Source organism: Lycorma delicatula, chromosome 4 (assembly GCF_047948215.1).
Source record: "Lycorma delicatula isolate Av1 chromosome 4, ASM4794821v1, whole genome shotgun sequence".
In the NCBI taxonomy this organism is placed as follows: Eukaryota; Metazoa; Arthropoda; class Insecta; order Hemiptera; family Fulgoridae; genus Lycorma; species Lycorma delicatula.
The window spans coordinates 149948636-149967296 of record NC_134458.1 but is presented as its reverse complement, the minus strand read 5'-3'; the positions used below and the strand labels follow the sequence as shown (position 1 = coordinate 149967296).

Genomic DNA, 18661 nt, shown 5'->3' with positions numbered 1-18661 from the left:
TTTATCTGTGATGATATGAGATGCACAAAGGAAATAAAAACTAGAATTAGATAGCAAAAGAAGCTTTCAGTAAGAAGAGAAGCTTGCTGTGTAGTAAGCTTGATAAACATCAAAGGAAAAGACTTGCCAAATGCTTTGTATAGTCTTGTAAAAAAATTACAAGCTTTCGAAATGTGGAAGTAGAGGAGATGGAAAAGATAAAATGGACAGACAGATTTAGTAATGATGAGGAGTTAAAAGAGTGTGGGAGAGGGTATATCACTACTGCAGAAAGAGATAAAAAAAGAAACTGAATTGCACGTGTGTTATGGAAGGACTGTTTGCTAAATAAGTTCACAACCCACAATCCTTGGCATGAATACAAAAAGAAAAAAAAACAAAAACTATAAACTACATTATCTGATTAATTTAAAGTGGTTTTTATATAATAAATTTAACTTAAGCTGGGCTAATTCAAATAGTAGTACCATATAAATAATTGTACAGTGATTAATTAATTTTTTTAAATATTTTTACATAAACCAGTAATAAAATTAAATTAAACTTCAACCATTCAAAAAACAAATATATTAATTGCAAAGAAATAACTAAAAATTATATTCAAATTAAAACACCACTTACATGATCAGAACCCCCATGATCAAACAGCTCATTAGCAATAGCATCTCTCTCTTCCCCCTCATCCTGTTCAGCACCTTCATTGTCCGACTCTTCATCCTCTATTCGCCTCAACCTTTTAAACCTTTTCTGTAAACATACATATACAAACATATTATATATATATATATATATATATAAACAAAAGAAAAATTAAGGACTGATTTCACTAAATTTCAGAAAAAAGGTATTTTAAGAATTTATTTTAGGAAATATAGATCCATTTTAAGAATTCATCACATTTTTTTGTTTACTGTCCCTTGAGAACAAAAAGAATGAGTACTATTTGTGGCATTTCTTTATAACGTGGGGAAAATCCGTTTTATTCTTAACAATTTGATATGTTAAATGGGAAAGATTGATGGAACCACATTCATATTACATGGGACTGAAATTTAAATGATACTGTGTTGTCTTTATGTCCATGACAAGTCTGATATATTCATCAATGCACATTATTAAGCCATCTGAGGTTGTGAATGGATTAATAATACTCTTGCAAATAAATTAAAATTCAATTCCACAAAATATTAATAATTTCCTCACACAATAACCTCATAAAAAGAACCTGAAGAGATATTTACTTGTAAATCATAATTTAAATAAAACAAACACTTTCTTGGTAATATTTTCTAACTTTTATTCATTTTTCTTAATTAACCGAATTAGTGCAATTCTCAGAAAAACAGAAGGGCTTCTGTTGGTTTAAAATGCAAGATCTCTTAAAACGCAAAGTGTTCATGTAGGTAACATCCACTAGCAATGCTAAGTTAATTCCATATTGCATTAGCTCAGTTTGAGACAGGCTTTTCACTATATGTACCAGTAATGGTTTTCCTTAGTATTTAAAATTTGTGAAAAAGAAAGTCTTTTCAAATGTGATCAGGTTTTTAAATGCAAGAGAAGCTCAACTTGTAGAAATTTACAGACAAAAGAATTAAATGTTGGCAAAGTTATGAACTAATAAATTTAATGTTCATGACTTAAAACAATCCTCTTGTAACTGAAGAAAACAATTAAAATATCAATAATGAAATCCATATTATGATAAGATGATTCATTTTCGAAGGATTATAAAACTATTTCCTCAGAATAAAAGATCTGATGCAAAATTCTCAGTCTTCGATACAAAAAATTTATACTTTTCCTCAACTACGTCTGCAGACTTGAAATTTCTGAATCAACATAAGCAAACAAATGATAAATTACTTACACTGTCAATGGTGTTGAAAGATGAGCCTCTTATATTAACTACTGAAAATAAATTTCATTCAATGGAATGCCATCATCATTCAGACACCTCTTCAAAACTAAATAAGTTAGGCAAACCCTAGAGAAATAAAAAGTGTTTTCTATGATTACTGAAGGCTCTTGCTCATAGATTCACTCTATATCAAAACATAAATAAATTCACATCCTTATTACAAAACCCTTAACAATTACATAATTTAAAAACAAACTATGTAGCCTATTGTCAAATGGAATTGTTTCACTTCATAAAATGCATTTATGCAATTACCTGCAGAAATAACAAGTTTTACAAAATCTGGCAGGCAAGAATTCAAGACCTACAACACCAACCTGCCATGGCCTCGAGCGATTTTAATTTCTCTGAAACTAAAAAAAAAAACTGAAGCAACTATTATTTTAGAAGTTAAAGATGAGGGTCAAAAAAACTTTAAATGAGCGACTGACGAAACTAAAGAGACATTTTTTTATATTATGATGGAATAGAAAAACTAGTGACAAAATATAAATGCTTAAAATGATACAGAAAATTTTTCCATTTAAGCCAAACACAAAATATCATTGCAATTGCATGTAGCATCACTTCAAGTAAAATCTAGAAAGACAGCTCAAGGAAGTAAGCTACACAGACAGACCCATAGTTTTGGTTTTTTGAAATCAGCCAAATACCTTTTCACAAACAGCCATTAACACTTTGAAGTTACACTGACATTATCATTTCCTAATACAAATCTAAAATATAGACATATGAAATGGTTCAACAAATCTTTACGACGTCAATTTTGACCTACTAGGGCGAGGGCAGACCTAAACCATACAAGTTTTTAATATAAAAGAAAAAAGTATGGAAGATATACATGATATGAAAGTAAAAATATGGAAGAAAAGTTAAAAGACAAAGAAAGTGATGGAAAAAAGTTCTTATTTATTTTACAAAAACAACACAAAACAATTTCACCTGAAGGCCCTTTCCAATCAGTGTGCTCATTGTCCTTTCAATACTTTGGAAAGATCAGGGAGTTTTAACCAGTTTAGAAGCAGTCATTACTGATTAATTGTTTTTGCACTAATATAAATAATATAAATTAATAATATTTAATTAATATAAACTTCAATGAAAAGTTTTTTTCCTCCAAAAATTGAAGAACTGCTCAAGGACAGGTAAGAGATTCCTAATGCAACTATCTAACTCCACTATAAAAAAATTCAGCCAGACTTCCCACTAAAAGTAAAATTTAGTCTGTAAAGAAAGAAGACAATTTTTAAAATTAATTACTTATACTTACTTCAAATTCTGTTACTTTCCCCTAAGTGCTTTAGTGGAGATTTCTTTTTCAGAACAAACTTAACATTTTAAATGTAAAACTACACATGGTGTATTATAACAGTCATTAAGAGAATTGAAATATTCCATAGATAATAATATTATCTACAAATGTATTATTTATGTTTTCATGACTTTTTTTACGAGTAATTTTTAAGGGGAAGGAAAACGAAGGTATAATAATTCCTAATATTTACATGTTTTTTTTTTTGTATTTTAAAATATGCTTTATTTTTTCTCTGTTATAAATTTAGTTACGATTTTTGTTTATTTACATGTTAGTAAAGTTTTTCTTGAGTTGTATGCAACTTGTACTTTTTTTCTTTGAAACTTATACTTTTTTATGGACACCTGCTTCATAGTAAATATAAAATTTAGATTTTATTAATTATTTTATTTTTTATCTGTTTTAAAAACAGCATATAAAAATGTATGATCTGCAAAAAAACTATTACACATAAAAAATTAAAAATTTATTTTAAATAATAAACATGTTCACGAAATGTGCAAATTGATGGTAATGACATCTTAACAGTTTTTGAAAGTAAAGATGTTAAGGCATTATAGTAGTCTGTAACTGATGAATCCATCGATTTTAAAAGTTTTTAATATAAAGTTTTTAATGATAAATTCAGCACAGTAAAAAAAAAACTTCAGGCAACATTTTAATAATAGAATTAATAATAACAAGTAAAGATATGAAAAGAAGTTAAATCACAACAAATACATTGTGTAAAAACATTCAGTTTTCTTTTGGTACTAAAAGATTTTTCATAAATTTTTTTTACTTTAATGTAAAATAATTGTTTTCTATCTATTATTATAATAATATTAAAAACAAATACATTAAAATTATTTTAAAACATAAAATGTAGCAGCAGAAGAGATAGACTTGAAAAATTGTTTTGAAAAAGATGCATTCAATGCTGCAGCTATAATATAGATGAAATATAAAATTTTTATAATGAAGAAATTAAAAGTATACATTGTCAAATGATTTAAGGGAGCCAGACAAGGAAGTAACTGACAGTATTAATACAGATGATCTGAGTAAATGATTTGACCTTATAATGGGTTATAACAAAATGACTATGATAAAATTATTGCTCTGAAAAATTAATTATTACTATTATAATTATAATAACTAATATTTAATATAGTTATTATTAATACTGGCAACGACTTTCCTCTCTGAAAAGTTTTTATTCCTAAATATCACATGAAGTTTAAACCTAAATACCACATTAAGAGAGCAAACTCTAAGTGAACTAAACTGAAAAATCTAGTTAAGAACTTTAGCATTATTACAAAGAGCTTTCGCAAATTAAAATAAAATCTTTAATAAGATGTAGCAAGATGAAATCTTAAAAAAATTTTTTTAAATGGCAAGAATTCACCATACTGAAAGTACACAACAATCAACTTGAATTTTGCAGGTCTGGATTTGAAAAAGAGGAATTTGTGGAGTCCAAGTAACTAGATTAATGGACCAAGTTTTACACAAAAAAATGTCAAAATTTTAAAAAGAAAACCACAGAAGGAAAATAGGAGAGAAACATCTACTAATGTTCATAAAAGCATTTTAGGTTGAAAAATCATGTGAGAATAACATTACTTCAACATTCCAACTGAATTTCTATTTTAACAAATGCAAAATAAGTACTACGATTTAATAAACTACCATGTACACATCAATATTAATAATTTAAAAGAAAAAAAGAAAAGTTGAAATATTTTGGCACCTTAATGAAACAGAACTTACAAAGCTGAACCAGAAACAAATAAAAATTTTATTGAGACAAATGGCCAAATCAAAAAATAAAAAGAGAACTTGGAAATTAAGGAAACTATGGACCCTAAGAAAACCAATCAAAACAGGAAATAATTAATCAACATGTGTAAAACATTCTAATTAAAATGAAAGACAATTTGATTCAGAAAACATCCCAGAAAAATCAAGACATGGAAATCATTGAATCCACTTTTAAGTGAATTTCACATTGATTATGTCGCAATCTCAATAAAAAACATTTTGAAAATTATGAACAAAAAAGATTTCAAATTTGGATTACTATTTACAAATAAAATTCAAGCAAACACCAAAAGCCAGAATCTAAAAACAGAAAAATAATAAGTATAAAATAGAATACTAGATATTTATAAAGAAATCAGGGTAAAATTTCAGATAGAATTTCCACTGTAAAAAGAAAATGATTAGGAAAATTAAAATAATAAAATAGCAGAAACGGTGGATGAAACCTTATTCAAAAGTAAATAGAAAACACAAGTGGTAGAGTGAGATCTGTAAAGAAGTACTAACAAAAAGATAACATTTTGAAAAAAATATAACATAAAATCTAAGAAAATACAGAAAATGGAATATGATTAGCAAAGAAAAGTACAAAAAAATTCAAGAAAAAAAAGTGACTAAAAACGGAAATTTTCAGAAAATAACTCACAAGATTTCAAGATTTTGGAAATAATTAAATTGTTAGAGCGAGAAACAAGCGTGGTAAGGTAGGTCTGAATATAATATAGTGAAGATTTTTAAATTTTCCCTGGAAAATTTAAGCAAAACATTAGAAATTTAATGAAAAATATATTTTGAAAACGAAACTAATCCCTTATTAAAATGTGCACATATAGAGCCTTTACATAAAAAAAAGGAGACATGGGCAAATCTAAGCAATTTCTGGGGAATTTCACTTTTATCAGTACTGTACAAAATTTTATTAAACAGAATTTAATCACATTTTGAAAAAGAAATGAAGATGAATATCAAGTTGGCTTGTGACCAGGAAAAAAATTCATGAACATTTTCATTTTATAAACAACATTACAATATCACAAAATCAAATATAATGAAGAAAGCAGCACAAAACCAAACAAAGCATATGAATCGATTCACTGAGTATTTCAAGATTTTGGGAATAATTGAAAGAATTAAATTGGTAGAAGAAAAAGGTGTGGAAAAAATAGGCCCTACAACAGATATGATATGGAATAACAGAAATAGCTCTTGAACAACAAAGAACCAATCAGAAAAATTGTAACCTCAGAAGGAAGAAAGATCAAAAGAGTAGCAAAGTTCAAATTCCTTGGAAAATTCATCAGCTCCAGAAGAAAGGGATGAAAATAAGATTAATAATATAAAAGCTGCATATTATGCAATAGTACAGATCTACAAACAAAAAAATTGATCTTAAGAAATGTGTAATTTCCACACTACAATACAGTAATTCTACCAGGGGCCTTATAAGGTTCAGAATGTGTGAAATAATCCTTCTCTAAAACAATGTCAACAAAGAAGAAAAAGAATTTATTAACTGAAACTGGAAGGCAGGATTTACAAATTGAGACCAACAAAAGAAATTTACCAAATTTGGAAAGATTGAATTTAAAATGAAGAGAAAATTAAGTTTTGCAAACACCTCTTCTGAATGGATATAATAGACTAACAAAAAACTTTTCAATATTTTTAAAAACAGGAACATAAAAATGATTTCAAGAGGCAAAAACGACCTTAAAATCTTTAAAAAACTTGATCAATTTTGAACAAAGATGAATTCAGGAAAACATTAATTAAAATGAAATAAATTAAAGAGGCTCAGACTCAGGAGAGAAAGCAACTCAGTAAAAATGAAAGAATTTTGGAAGAGAAAAAAGTAATATTTCATATTACAATAATAATTACTAGTTCTATAACAAATGAATGACAGAAAAATGAAAAAGATGATAGAGAGTGTGAAGAATCAGTTATGGAAACTGAAGTATAATAACATTTTAATGATTAAACAGATTTTTAACATGAGAATTTTTTCATGAAACAGCATAATTGAATGGACAAAGACGGTCTCAACATAAACCATAGAGAAAGTACAAGGGTAAATCAAATATAAATGGGATTTTTGTCGAGCGTCTACAGTTGGTAGAACTGGGCCCACGTTTCTAGTATGCTTGGGTGGGGTCATAAGGAGTGGGAAAAGCCGGCATTTCACACTCCCAACCAATTTGTCAGTAACGTTCACGATGTCAGAGCAACATGTGCACCCCTCCACTGCGCAACACAATTTTAAAATTTCATTTTAAAAGCAATGGAAATTTTCTGGAGATTGACTGCACAGTTAGGGACCAAACATTATCAAAGACTCGTGTGTTTGCCTGGCATTAAGAGTTCAAGGAAGGACGAGTGAAAAATCAGGAACACGATCGCCATCCTCAGACCAGCATTAGATGAAAACATATGCGTGATTCGAGACATTCTTGAAGACGATCAACAGGTGAGAGTATCCAAAATTGCAGAACAGGTTAGAATAAGTTATGGGAGCTGTCAAGTGATCATCATAAACGACCTACAGTTCCGTAAAGTGTGTGCCAGATGGGTCCCTCACCTTTTGACCACAGATCAGAAGTTGAGATGTTTGAAGGTCTGTCAGAGGCTTATAGCAAGGTTTGCAAAAGAAGGTGATACATTTTTGAGTTGGACTGTCACCTTCGATGAAACATTGGTCCACTACTACACTCCCCAGTCGAAATGGAGTGGCAGAGGAAAGGGGGAACACCAGTGAAAACCAGACTTTACTGTCAGCTGGGAAGGTTCTTTAAACAGTTTTTTTTGACCGGCGAGGGAGGCACTTCGCTCATTCATCAGCTGTTGAATGAGGTGAGGGTTGCATATTGCCACAAAAGACGAGACCAAACGATTCGAGAGGTCATCCTCCTCCACGACAATGCAGGCCCCATACTGCAGCTCTAATGGTCTCAAAACTAGAAGAAATACACTGGACTCAACTTGATCAACCTCCCTACAGCTCGGACCTATCAACCTGCAATTTTCATTTGTTTGGGCCGCTTAAAGAAGCTCTAGGCGGGCAACAATTTAAAGATGACGAGGACATAGAGGGATTCGTGTGCAATTGGCTCCTGATACAACCAGCTTCATTCTACGATGCTGATATAAAACCTTCCTTCTTGCTGGGAAAAAAATTATATTTGCCTTTTATTTTACAATAAATAATTTAAAAAAAAAAAATAAAATCCTGTCTATATCTGATTTACCCTCTTAGTTAATCAACTAGCATTTCATCAGAAAAAAAAATGATTATCACTATGTTTTATTACTGTAAACATGAAGGTCTCAAGAGCAAACAATAATACTTGTATGTATCATTCAAATTTTTTTTTTAATCTTATTACACTTTTATCTGAAGCAAGTAAAAAAAAACTACGATTCTTTAATATTAAATTAATCCTACTGATTTTGGTAAATTCCCCATGAATATTTACTTTTAAAAATTTGTGAAATTTTTTTATTTCATGTTTTTTTTTTTAAAAGATTTTCATGTTAAAAGATTTTTTTAATAATTTTATGTCATACTTTAGCAACCACCTTTGCTTTTTCAAAATCTTTACAATCTTCATTCTCATTTATCAGACATGTGATTGTCACAGCTTAAATAATTTCATCACTGTCCATAATGTAATTTTCTAATAGCTGATTATTTATCAGATATTCATTTACTTGCATTATTCATATTTAATAATGTAGTGCCTCCTCAGCCTAGTTCCCTTAAATCATTTAGCAAATTTATATTCCAAATTGCATCATTATGAAAATTCTATATTTCAACCATAATACCCCTACAACATTCTGGTTGAATAAAATATATAACTTTTAAAATTGGATTTCATCTCTTGCTATTGCTACATTATGTATACAATATTTTAACACAAAAAATGTTAAATGAACAACAAAACAAAAACATTAATTTGAATCTTAAACATTACACAATTCTCAATTTAGATTTTAAATTAGCTTAATTTAAAATAATTTTTTATTTTTAATTACAATTATTGATATATAAAAGAAATAAATAAGAATATAAAAACAATTTAAACCTCATCACTTAAATACATTCTGGATTATTTCTATTATTATCACTACATAAAAATGTATACAGATACTTGCTTGAAAGTCTAAAATAAGTATCACCAACATAACACAGCAAAAAATTTCGCTTGTTATTGTACTAACTTAAAAAACGTTTTGTTTAAAAAACTTTAATTTTTTTTGACGAATGAACATCAAATAATTTATGAAGTTGTAAATAAAACATTTCTCTAATCGGTTATATATATTTTATGTTTAGAAAAACACAATCTACACACCTTTATTTTTTTAAATTAATTAATATTTTTACTATATATAAATATTTTAATTATCATATTATTAAGTACCTATGTATCTTAATTTGTTACTTTACACTTGTTAAAAACCACATGTTCTGCTTACTAATTTTGAGCTTAGATAATTCTAAATAGAGAAACAGAAGACATAATTATAAAATAAAAATTATAACAGATAAAAAATTATAAAAGGAAATTTAAAAAAATTAGTTTACAACTTTATATTCACATATTTTTTAAACCAACAAAATAGTTTATGAAGGGAATAATTTAATTTTGTGCAAGTGTTATGTTGACAACACTAATTTTACACTTTCAAGCAAAGATCTGTAAACACAAAATTTCATACTAAAGTTTGTGATGAGATGACAGAAATGATTAGGTGCAAGTTTAGTTTAGTTTAGTTTAGGTGCAACTACTACTACTAATACATTAATAAATTAAAAATCAGGAATGAAAATTACCTAAGGAACAAAAACTCAAATGGTGTGTTCAGTTTCATTATTTTGTTAGATATTCATTAAATAATATTGGTAATAAAAAAGTGTATATTATGACTGGAATCCTTAAAAAAGTGATATATTTTTAAACAAATATTACTTATTGATAAAATACAACAGGTTGATAAAATGTTACAATACTACAATAAATATATTTATACACAAATATTTCCACCAGATGCAGAAAAATAAGTAAGCACTTCCAAATAACACTTTATCTTCATCAAAATTGTACTTTTAATTATGCATATTTAAAATGCTTTTAATCATATTTCTGAGTCTTTTAATATTGCTCCTATAATTTTTACTATTTCAATTTTTTATTAATTTTTATTTTTCAATGTTATGAAGATTATTATAAACAGTATTTTTTAAAAGTTTTTTAAAAGTCCAGAAAAATAATCTGGAGATGTAAGATCTGGAGACGAGGACACAATATTTAGATAATCAAAAAATTCTTTCAAAAAATATAGTTTTAGCAATTGTCTTGTAATAAACTAACCAGCTTCAGCCTCTAAAAGAGCAATAAATTTAGTTATAATGTCTTGGAAAACATATTTGCAATAAAAACATCATTCCAACAACTTTCTATAAAATAGTATACAACTTTCACTACATAAAGCCAATTCCTGAAATACTTGTTAATTATTCTGTGCAATAAAAGTGAAACTTGGAATGGTGCTTTATCACTGAAATAAACTTCTAATAATGTACACCTACTTTAAATAAACCAAGAGGACCACTTTCAGTAATTATTCATTACAGCTTTATATGTTTTTTTATATTCTTGTAATGTACCAATTTAAGCATCATATTGGTCTTAAAACTTATTTGAGAAATCTTACTTGAGAAGATATCTTTTACAGCAATTCTCAACACGGTAAGGTTTTTAATGTTACTAAAGAATGCTACTTACAACATATATTATCTCCAAACCTATCCAATAAGAAAAGCAATTGAACAAATATTTTATAATATTCTATTTACTCAAAACATGGATTTGAGGAAACATAATAAAAAATAATTCATTTGTGTAAAATAAAAATTCTAGAATACAAACTCGTTCTAGTGAAAATTTCATTTCACATCAGTACAATATGTACTTTGCAAAATAACTTTTTATTTAATTAAAAGTACAAATGAATATTAAGAAACAAAATTCAGTAGTAGTACAATTATTTCCCTATATATCCCCAGTCAGCAGTAGAAATATGGACTGTCAGCATAGGTAATTTTCTAATTCTCATTAGTGTAACTTTTGGATCACCTGTTATATACATTAATTAAATGCAATGAATTTTATGTACAAAGTAAACAATAAGAGTACTCTTCTTTTTTTCTTTAATTAGGAGGGGGAAGAGAATATATATATTTTTTTAAAGTTTTATTCCACCTTCAATATCCTATTCTTTACAATATGTTAATGTTTCTTTTAATTACAACTGCAAAAAATTTCAATGTTTAATAGTATACACTTAGTAATATTATTTAAAACTATATTTGTGCAGTTTATAATTAAAATAAAATGACAAACGTATATTGTTTAAGGGTTTTTCATAATCTGATATACCAAAAAATATACAATTTTCATCTAGATAAAGAAAATGAATGCACTCCTCCAAAAGTGCAATACTTTCTGAAAAATAAAGAACATGTTATTGGGTACTTTTCAAGAAGATGCCTGCAACTGATCTGTAATTAGTCAGTTGTTGTAGTTAGCTGTTAAATGCCACCACTGAAAGGAGAAAATAAATAAATTAAAATTATAATCTAACTTTATATAATAAATAAATATAATTATAAATATAGTCTAACCAAACTTAATCTTTCTCATTAATCTTGACTAGTGAACATAGGTTAAGTTTTGGTTCAATTATTTATACTTTTGGATTTATTTATTATATATATATATATATATTTATAATATAAATCTATTACACAGTGCTCCTTCAATTTACGCGGGTGTTATGTTCCGGAAAATTTCCGCGTATAATGAAATTATGTAAATTGAGACTCACATTTGATGCAGGTATATAAGGTTAGGTTCTTGTTAAGTTATACAGTAAATGATATACATAAATTACTGTACTCAAAAAATACTGTTCTTTATTTTACTATTTTATTATTACAGTATTATATTATTTTAATGCAGAAATGCAGGTTAAGTTCTTGTTAAGTTATACAGTAAATTACTGTATCAAGAAATACTGTACTTTATTTTATTATTTTATTATTACAGTATCATTGTTATTATTTTAATGATATTACAGTGTAAAAAGAAAAAATATGAACTATTTACTTATTTTCTCCTTTCAGTGGCGCCATCTAACAACTAACTAACTTCAACTGACTAACTACAGATCAGGTACAGGCATTTTCTTGAAAAGTACCATTTATTATTTACTGCTTATATGGAATTCATATTTTTAATAACAAATTAATTAGATAAAACACACACACAGACACACATACACAAAATATTTTTTGATAGTAGATTATTGATGTAATAATTAAATCATACCCGTCTTTCTACTTTAACACCAAGATTTTCTTCAATCAAATCATAATCTTCATCTTCTAACCTATCATCAAATTCATCATCACTTTTTTTACGTTTTTTCGACCCTCCTGATCCATCTGAATCTTCCCCATCACTTTCATCCTCTTCAATAGGGTTGTCATCAATAAGGTCTTGTAACTCTTCCCTTAATTTTTCCTCATCATCTACAAAAAATTATTCAAAATTTATTTTACAGATATCCATTTGTAGTACATCAACAATTTTAAAAGCGTTTCTAAACTTAAATGCATAAAGTGAAAAAAAAAAATTAATGAGATAAAATTTCATGAAAAGATTTGTGCAGCAAACCTTGAAAAAATTCTTGTAAAATATATTGTAATAAAGTTTGAACCATAATATAAATAGTATTTTTTTTCAAGTTTCAATAAGAGATTAATGTGTTTGCAATTCCACAACAGTAATATTTAATTGAGAGCAACAAACTACCTAACTTCAGTATTGAGTACTGTTAAGGAATGATACTGGAATATTTGCTGAGTAGACATTATCTCCACTTTTGCACTATAAACAACCATTCCTCTTCTCAAAACAGATTTATCAAATTTTCCTCATTTGGAATTTTATCAAGAAGGTTAACAGTAAAAATGGAACACCTCTGTTAACTGGGATACTTGAGTCAATTGGAACAAACATTGAGAATAATTTAACAAAGAGACTGTAAAAAATGCAGTTTCAGAACAATAAAAATGAAACTGATGGAAAAAAGCAATTGGTGAAGAATCTACAAGATTTGAAAATCATCTTTAAAAACGAACAAAAATTGATATAGGGATATTTAGAAATTTTAAGAACTTGTAGAATGATATAAAACTTTATCCAAAATCAATTAAAATTTTTAACAAAGATCACAGCTAACAAATAGATTCTTCAAGAAGTGAACTTCAAACACCTGTATTTCAAAATTAAAAACTGATAAACATAACAATAAAATAAACCCTTACAATTAAAGTCGCTTTGAATAATTTACAATATTAATACATGTAAAATCTTGAGAATAAATTATGAAGTAAATAAAATAAACTTATTTATGATGAAAAAATGGAATATCGGTCATTTAAATCATTTGATGGAAATGCCTACATCTTTGTAATATAAGAAATATAAAAAAGTTTACCTTCTTCCTCCTCTTCATCGTCACTTTCCATTTTTTTCATCCGTTTTAATTTTTTTTTTTCATTCTGATCCAATTCCTCCTCATCCTGTAAAAAAACACAAAAAATAAAATTAGAGTAAGTAATCTCTTAATAAAGATAATAAATAGAAATCATACCTAACCTTCGGCAGTAACATTTTACAGGCATATTAATAATGGTAATATTATACAGGTAATATTAAAATAGTCATGTACCATTATAATATTACTAACATGAATACAAATTTTATTGTACTATGATATAATAATAATAGGAATTACTTTTTTTATGAAAAGTAGAAATGGTAAATAAATAACACTATTCAACAATTAAACAAAATTTTAATGAGAAATTATTCTGATAATTTATTTATTAGAAACTACTTTATCAATATTTGTGTGAATATATATTTCCATACAGAAATAAAGCTATCTTGAAAATAGTAACATAACCTAAGCTATTATACATAATTTTAAAAACGGCTTACCAAAATTTCATTTGACTTCAAGTGCTTTCAGCTATTCTGCCATTTTCAGGAGAAATTTATAATTAAAATAAAAATGTTTTATAGTATCACAACTGTTATAGATAAAAATTGTGATACTCTTATAAAACAGATGTAGTTACTTTAACTTATGATTTTAAAATTACAAAATGACAATCAATTGTTATGTATTTAATTTTATTATGCGAATTTTACATTTTTACATATTTTAATTATACATTCCTTCTGAGAATGACAGAATAGCTGAAAACGCTTGAAAAAGTCAAATAAAATTCTGGTAAGCTGTTCTTAAAATTATGTATAAAAGTTATTTTGCCTATGGTCCCATGTTCAAAAATCATAACCTAAGCTGTAGATACTGAGAGAAACTAGTTAAAGTAGTATAAATAAATTTCTGTCGTTCATAAAAAGTAATGAAAATTTTAACTGCCAGCTTGTTGTAACCCAGATTCAACAAAATCAGTTACGGAATTTTATATTCATTATTAATTAATTAACATTGTAAAAACAATTCTGGTTTACATTACCAACACTATTTTCAGTATTTAATTTTTTTCTGAATAAATCGGTCTAACAAACAAACAAAAAATTGATAAAAATTACTCTTAAGACAGTTAAACTCAAGCTGAAGATTAATGTAATGTTTGGTACACAGGGTACCAGTGTAATGTTTGGTACCAGTTCCTGTTGATTACATTTTCAATTTTGAGATTTCACAGTTTTAAAAATCTATTAAAACCCCCACCAATAATACCCAACACAGAAATCTGTTCAAGTAATTTTTTTCCTTTACTTATAAATAAAATCCAGATGGCCAAACAAATAAAATATGCACTTCAAAGCCTTCTTATATGGCCTAAAAGATACATTATTATTTTCTTTATTAAATAAAATTCATCAAGTTATAGTTTTATAAAGCAGTTAAATATTGGATACAAATTTAAACACAATAACTACTATTTATTACTTTAATTTCTAACATTCTAGTTAATACATTTCATACTAAATTATGTCTAAAAGTTCTCACATAAAAAAAATATATATATGATTACATACCTCGCTCTCTTCAGCCTCTGAATCTAAGAAATCTGCCATTTTTAATGCAAAAGTTTATAAACAGGTATTATTGCTTGACAACAGTTACCTTTTCTGTACAGTCCTTTTTTAAGCTATGTTAAACACACAAGAAAGAAATTAACAAACATGATAAAAAAGAGAACATTATCCTACTTAACTTTACTACAGAAAAAGATTTTATCAAAGTCTCAGAACATCTTAAAAATCTAATACAACTAAAACAATTCAAACATTTCATTTACATTTTTTAAAAAGTATTATGTACAAAGCTTATGAATAAATTTTCTTTGGCAAAAACAACTGCTAGTGTAACAAATAAAATATATAAGCTTACTGATATTTAAAACTGGTTTCCAATAATTCTAATTACACCTTAGAAGTAGGTCAATGTCTCTAGCCAACGGAACACAACAGGTAATGCAAAAAGCAAGTCTAATGACCCAAATTAAAAGAGAAAATTTGAAATTATTTGAATAGCAATTTAAATAAAAAAGAAAAAGTGCACTATCTACGACAGTCAATTCCGTCATTTATGACACACCATTAATTCACGAACCTATACGAACAGCCAAATAAAATCCCTTAACCATGTTTTTAAGGGGAAACAAATGAAAATTTAATACTAAACGACAATAACATATAGACCTGATGGTACATTGATTAATAACTGCACAGATATTTTAATTTAAAAGTAAAAATTAGTAAATTTTTAAATTCAAATTAAAGTTATAATATATATCTTTGCCTAACATTTTAAAATAATGTAAATTACATTTTAGCAAAGTTACAGTTAAGCTAAAACAAACCTGAAAACGTAAGCTACATAATATTACGCTTATTTTTTTCAATTCCACGGAAAATTCAATTCAATCAATTTTTTGACAAAAATACAAAGATCCTTGTTACTAGTGTGAAGCACTAAATGAAAATTATAACATTTATAAACACAATTTATTACTCACGCAGCACGACAAACAAGGCAACAGGCCCTCGATAAAAATGCTGCAACAAGTAAAGGGTCAAAAATTTCAACCGAAAGAAGTAAATATTAGACTTAATTTCCATTCATAAATTCTGTTTATATAGAAAGAAAATTCTTATTATTTTTATTTAAATTAATAACAATACCTTTTGGGAACTAATTAATCGTATTGGCATTCAACAAAATGACGAACGCAATGCGATCTAGATCTCAATGTCACCTGTATAAATAACATATAAAATCGTTTTATTTAACAATTATATATGTATAATAAAATATTACTAGAGTTTATCGCTGCTCATTATGAAATATCGTACTAAATTATATTATAGTTATTATAGTATAAATTATTTATAGTTTTTAAATCCAGTCGGTGTAAATGGTATACTATTTACTATCGAATAATTATTATATGGAAGACTGGAATAAAACATTTAAATTGTAAATTTAATATATAATAATCGTTTTTTTTATAATCATTAATTTTTATGAGATGAGAATCGGTAAGATCTTGCATCAGAAAAATGAATCGGAATTTAAAAAATTATGAAATAGGTTTTGCGGGAAAGTTAAATAATTTCCATATTAAAACTGATCTTAAATACCTACCATAAACTAGGTTTGGGGTGATCATGGTATGAATTAAATTTCTTTTCTTCATTTTTGTCTATGATGGTTGGTGATTAAAATTATTTAACTATAAAAACTTTTTAAATGACAAACCAAAAAATATTTATTAAATACAGCATTTTTAAAACTTATGCCATGATCCTTTCAGTCGCAAATATCATAAGTGACTAATGTTACTGTTCTCATTCTGGAGTGAGATGATGTTATCACTGACAGTTTTTGTGAATCGGGTAGAAATGGAGTAAGAATGTAGTTAAATTTTGCAGACAAATATAAGCATAATAAAAAAATTAATTTTCTTGATATCACTCAACAAAAAGTAATCAACAAAAACACATTTTCGAAATACACAGAAAGTCAATAATTATAGACATTCTCATTCACAACATCTAAAATCATTGTACCTCATACTTTTAATGCTTTTGTAAATGTAATAAAAAACCTAAAGTACCCAATGAACAGTAAGCAGAACAGAACAAATCATAACACAGAATAAATTGACAAACACAGTGCTCTTGGAATATATAAACTAAACTGTTCCAACTGTACAATAGTCTACATTGGTCAAACAGGATACTACCAAAAAAATGCAATGAACACTTAAAATCCATACACAGCAATACAGTAGCAAATGTCTACCATAATCAGCCACAAAATTCCACCAATACTAACAATAACCTTGATATTCTACAATTATGCAATAAACTACTATATCTTAAACATTAATACACCAACAAATAAAAACATATAACAAAGGTACATACTTGAATGAATATAATTCAAATCCAGCACACTTTTTGTACTTTTAATAATGTGTGTCAATTTAAAAAACCATCAGCAGTAAAAAATATTTGTATTGTCATCATATGATTAGAGTAATAACTTTATCTACTTGAACGTTTACCACTTGGTTATCATAATTCCTAGTTCTTTTTCTACAGTAGTAAACTACTATAATTTAAAAAAAAAAAAATAGTATTAATAATTAAAAAACCTCCAGAACTACCAACAGTAACGATTGTTGGTAAGTGGGTTTTCTAATTATTAATTATATAATCATACCAACGGGCCATATTTAACAAAATTATTATAAAAAAAATAGTAAATTAAATGTTCTTAGTAATAAAAAAATGAGATAAAAATAAAATATACAAAACACAGAACTCAATTTCACAAAGTAAACCCAGAAAATTTAGTTGTAAAAACAAGCTGTGGCTAATTATGATGTTGATTAGCAGCATGATGTAATTTATGAATTAATAAATTCCTTTCCAAAATTAATTAGTAACTAATTTATTAGTTAGACAAGAATACAGAAAAATTGTAAGTTTAAAAATTAACACACAAATGTGTATACTTAACCAAATACATTTACAAGGGTCTGGATCAGTCATTAGACCCAGAAGTTTTGTACTTAATTGAGATCTTATGCCATTTTAAATGAAAATTCAATACCAAATCACTCATTTTATTAATAAATTTTAAAATTATGATTTTATTTAGATCAAATGCTAGACCATTCACAGAAAACCAGTATAATGTAATAGCTTATGGGATATTTACTATAAACTAAATAGTATATTAAATTACTATAAAGTAATACATATAAAGTGTACATATAGTAAATAGTATAATTTACTATAGTAAGTAAATAGTATAGTATAGTGAAGTATTAGAGGATTTCATCCTCTAATACTTCAAGCTCTGCTCTACTAATTACAATAGTACAATCATCCACAAACTAAGTGAGGGAAAAATTTGGATTTTTGGTGAACAAATCATTATACATAAGCTAAAGAAAGTAGGCTCCTAAACAGAATTGGATTACTCCATCCTTA

General features: G+C 26.8%; 1 protein-coding gene across 3 annotated transcripts in view; it reads right to left on the bottom strand.

Annotated features, from left to right (window-relative positions):
* Spt6 (transcription elongation factor Spt6) overlaps positions 1-16477 on the bottom strand; it is a 102936-nt gene extending 86459 nt beyond the window's left edge. Inside the window, exons 1-5 of one of the 3 annotated variants that reach the window (XM_075364351.1) lie at positions 16340-16477; positions 15191-15303; positions 13611-13695; positions 12437-12639; positions 622-747 (exon numbers count right to left, since the gene is read on the bottom strand). In XM_075364351.1, the coding sequence (XP_075220466.1) occupies positions 622-747; positions 12437-12639; positions 13611-13695; positions 15191-15229 (453 nt within the window). In that variant the 5' untranslated portion in view covers positions 15230-15303; positions 16340-16477. The other 2 variants (XM_075364353.1, XM_075364352.1) reach the window with 2 other exon arrangements.
* Positions 16478-18661: the final 2184 nt, after the last annotated feature.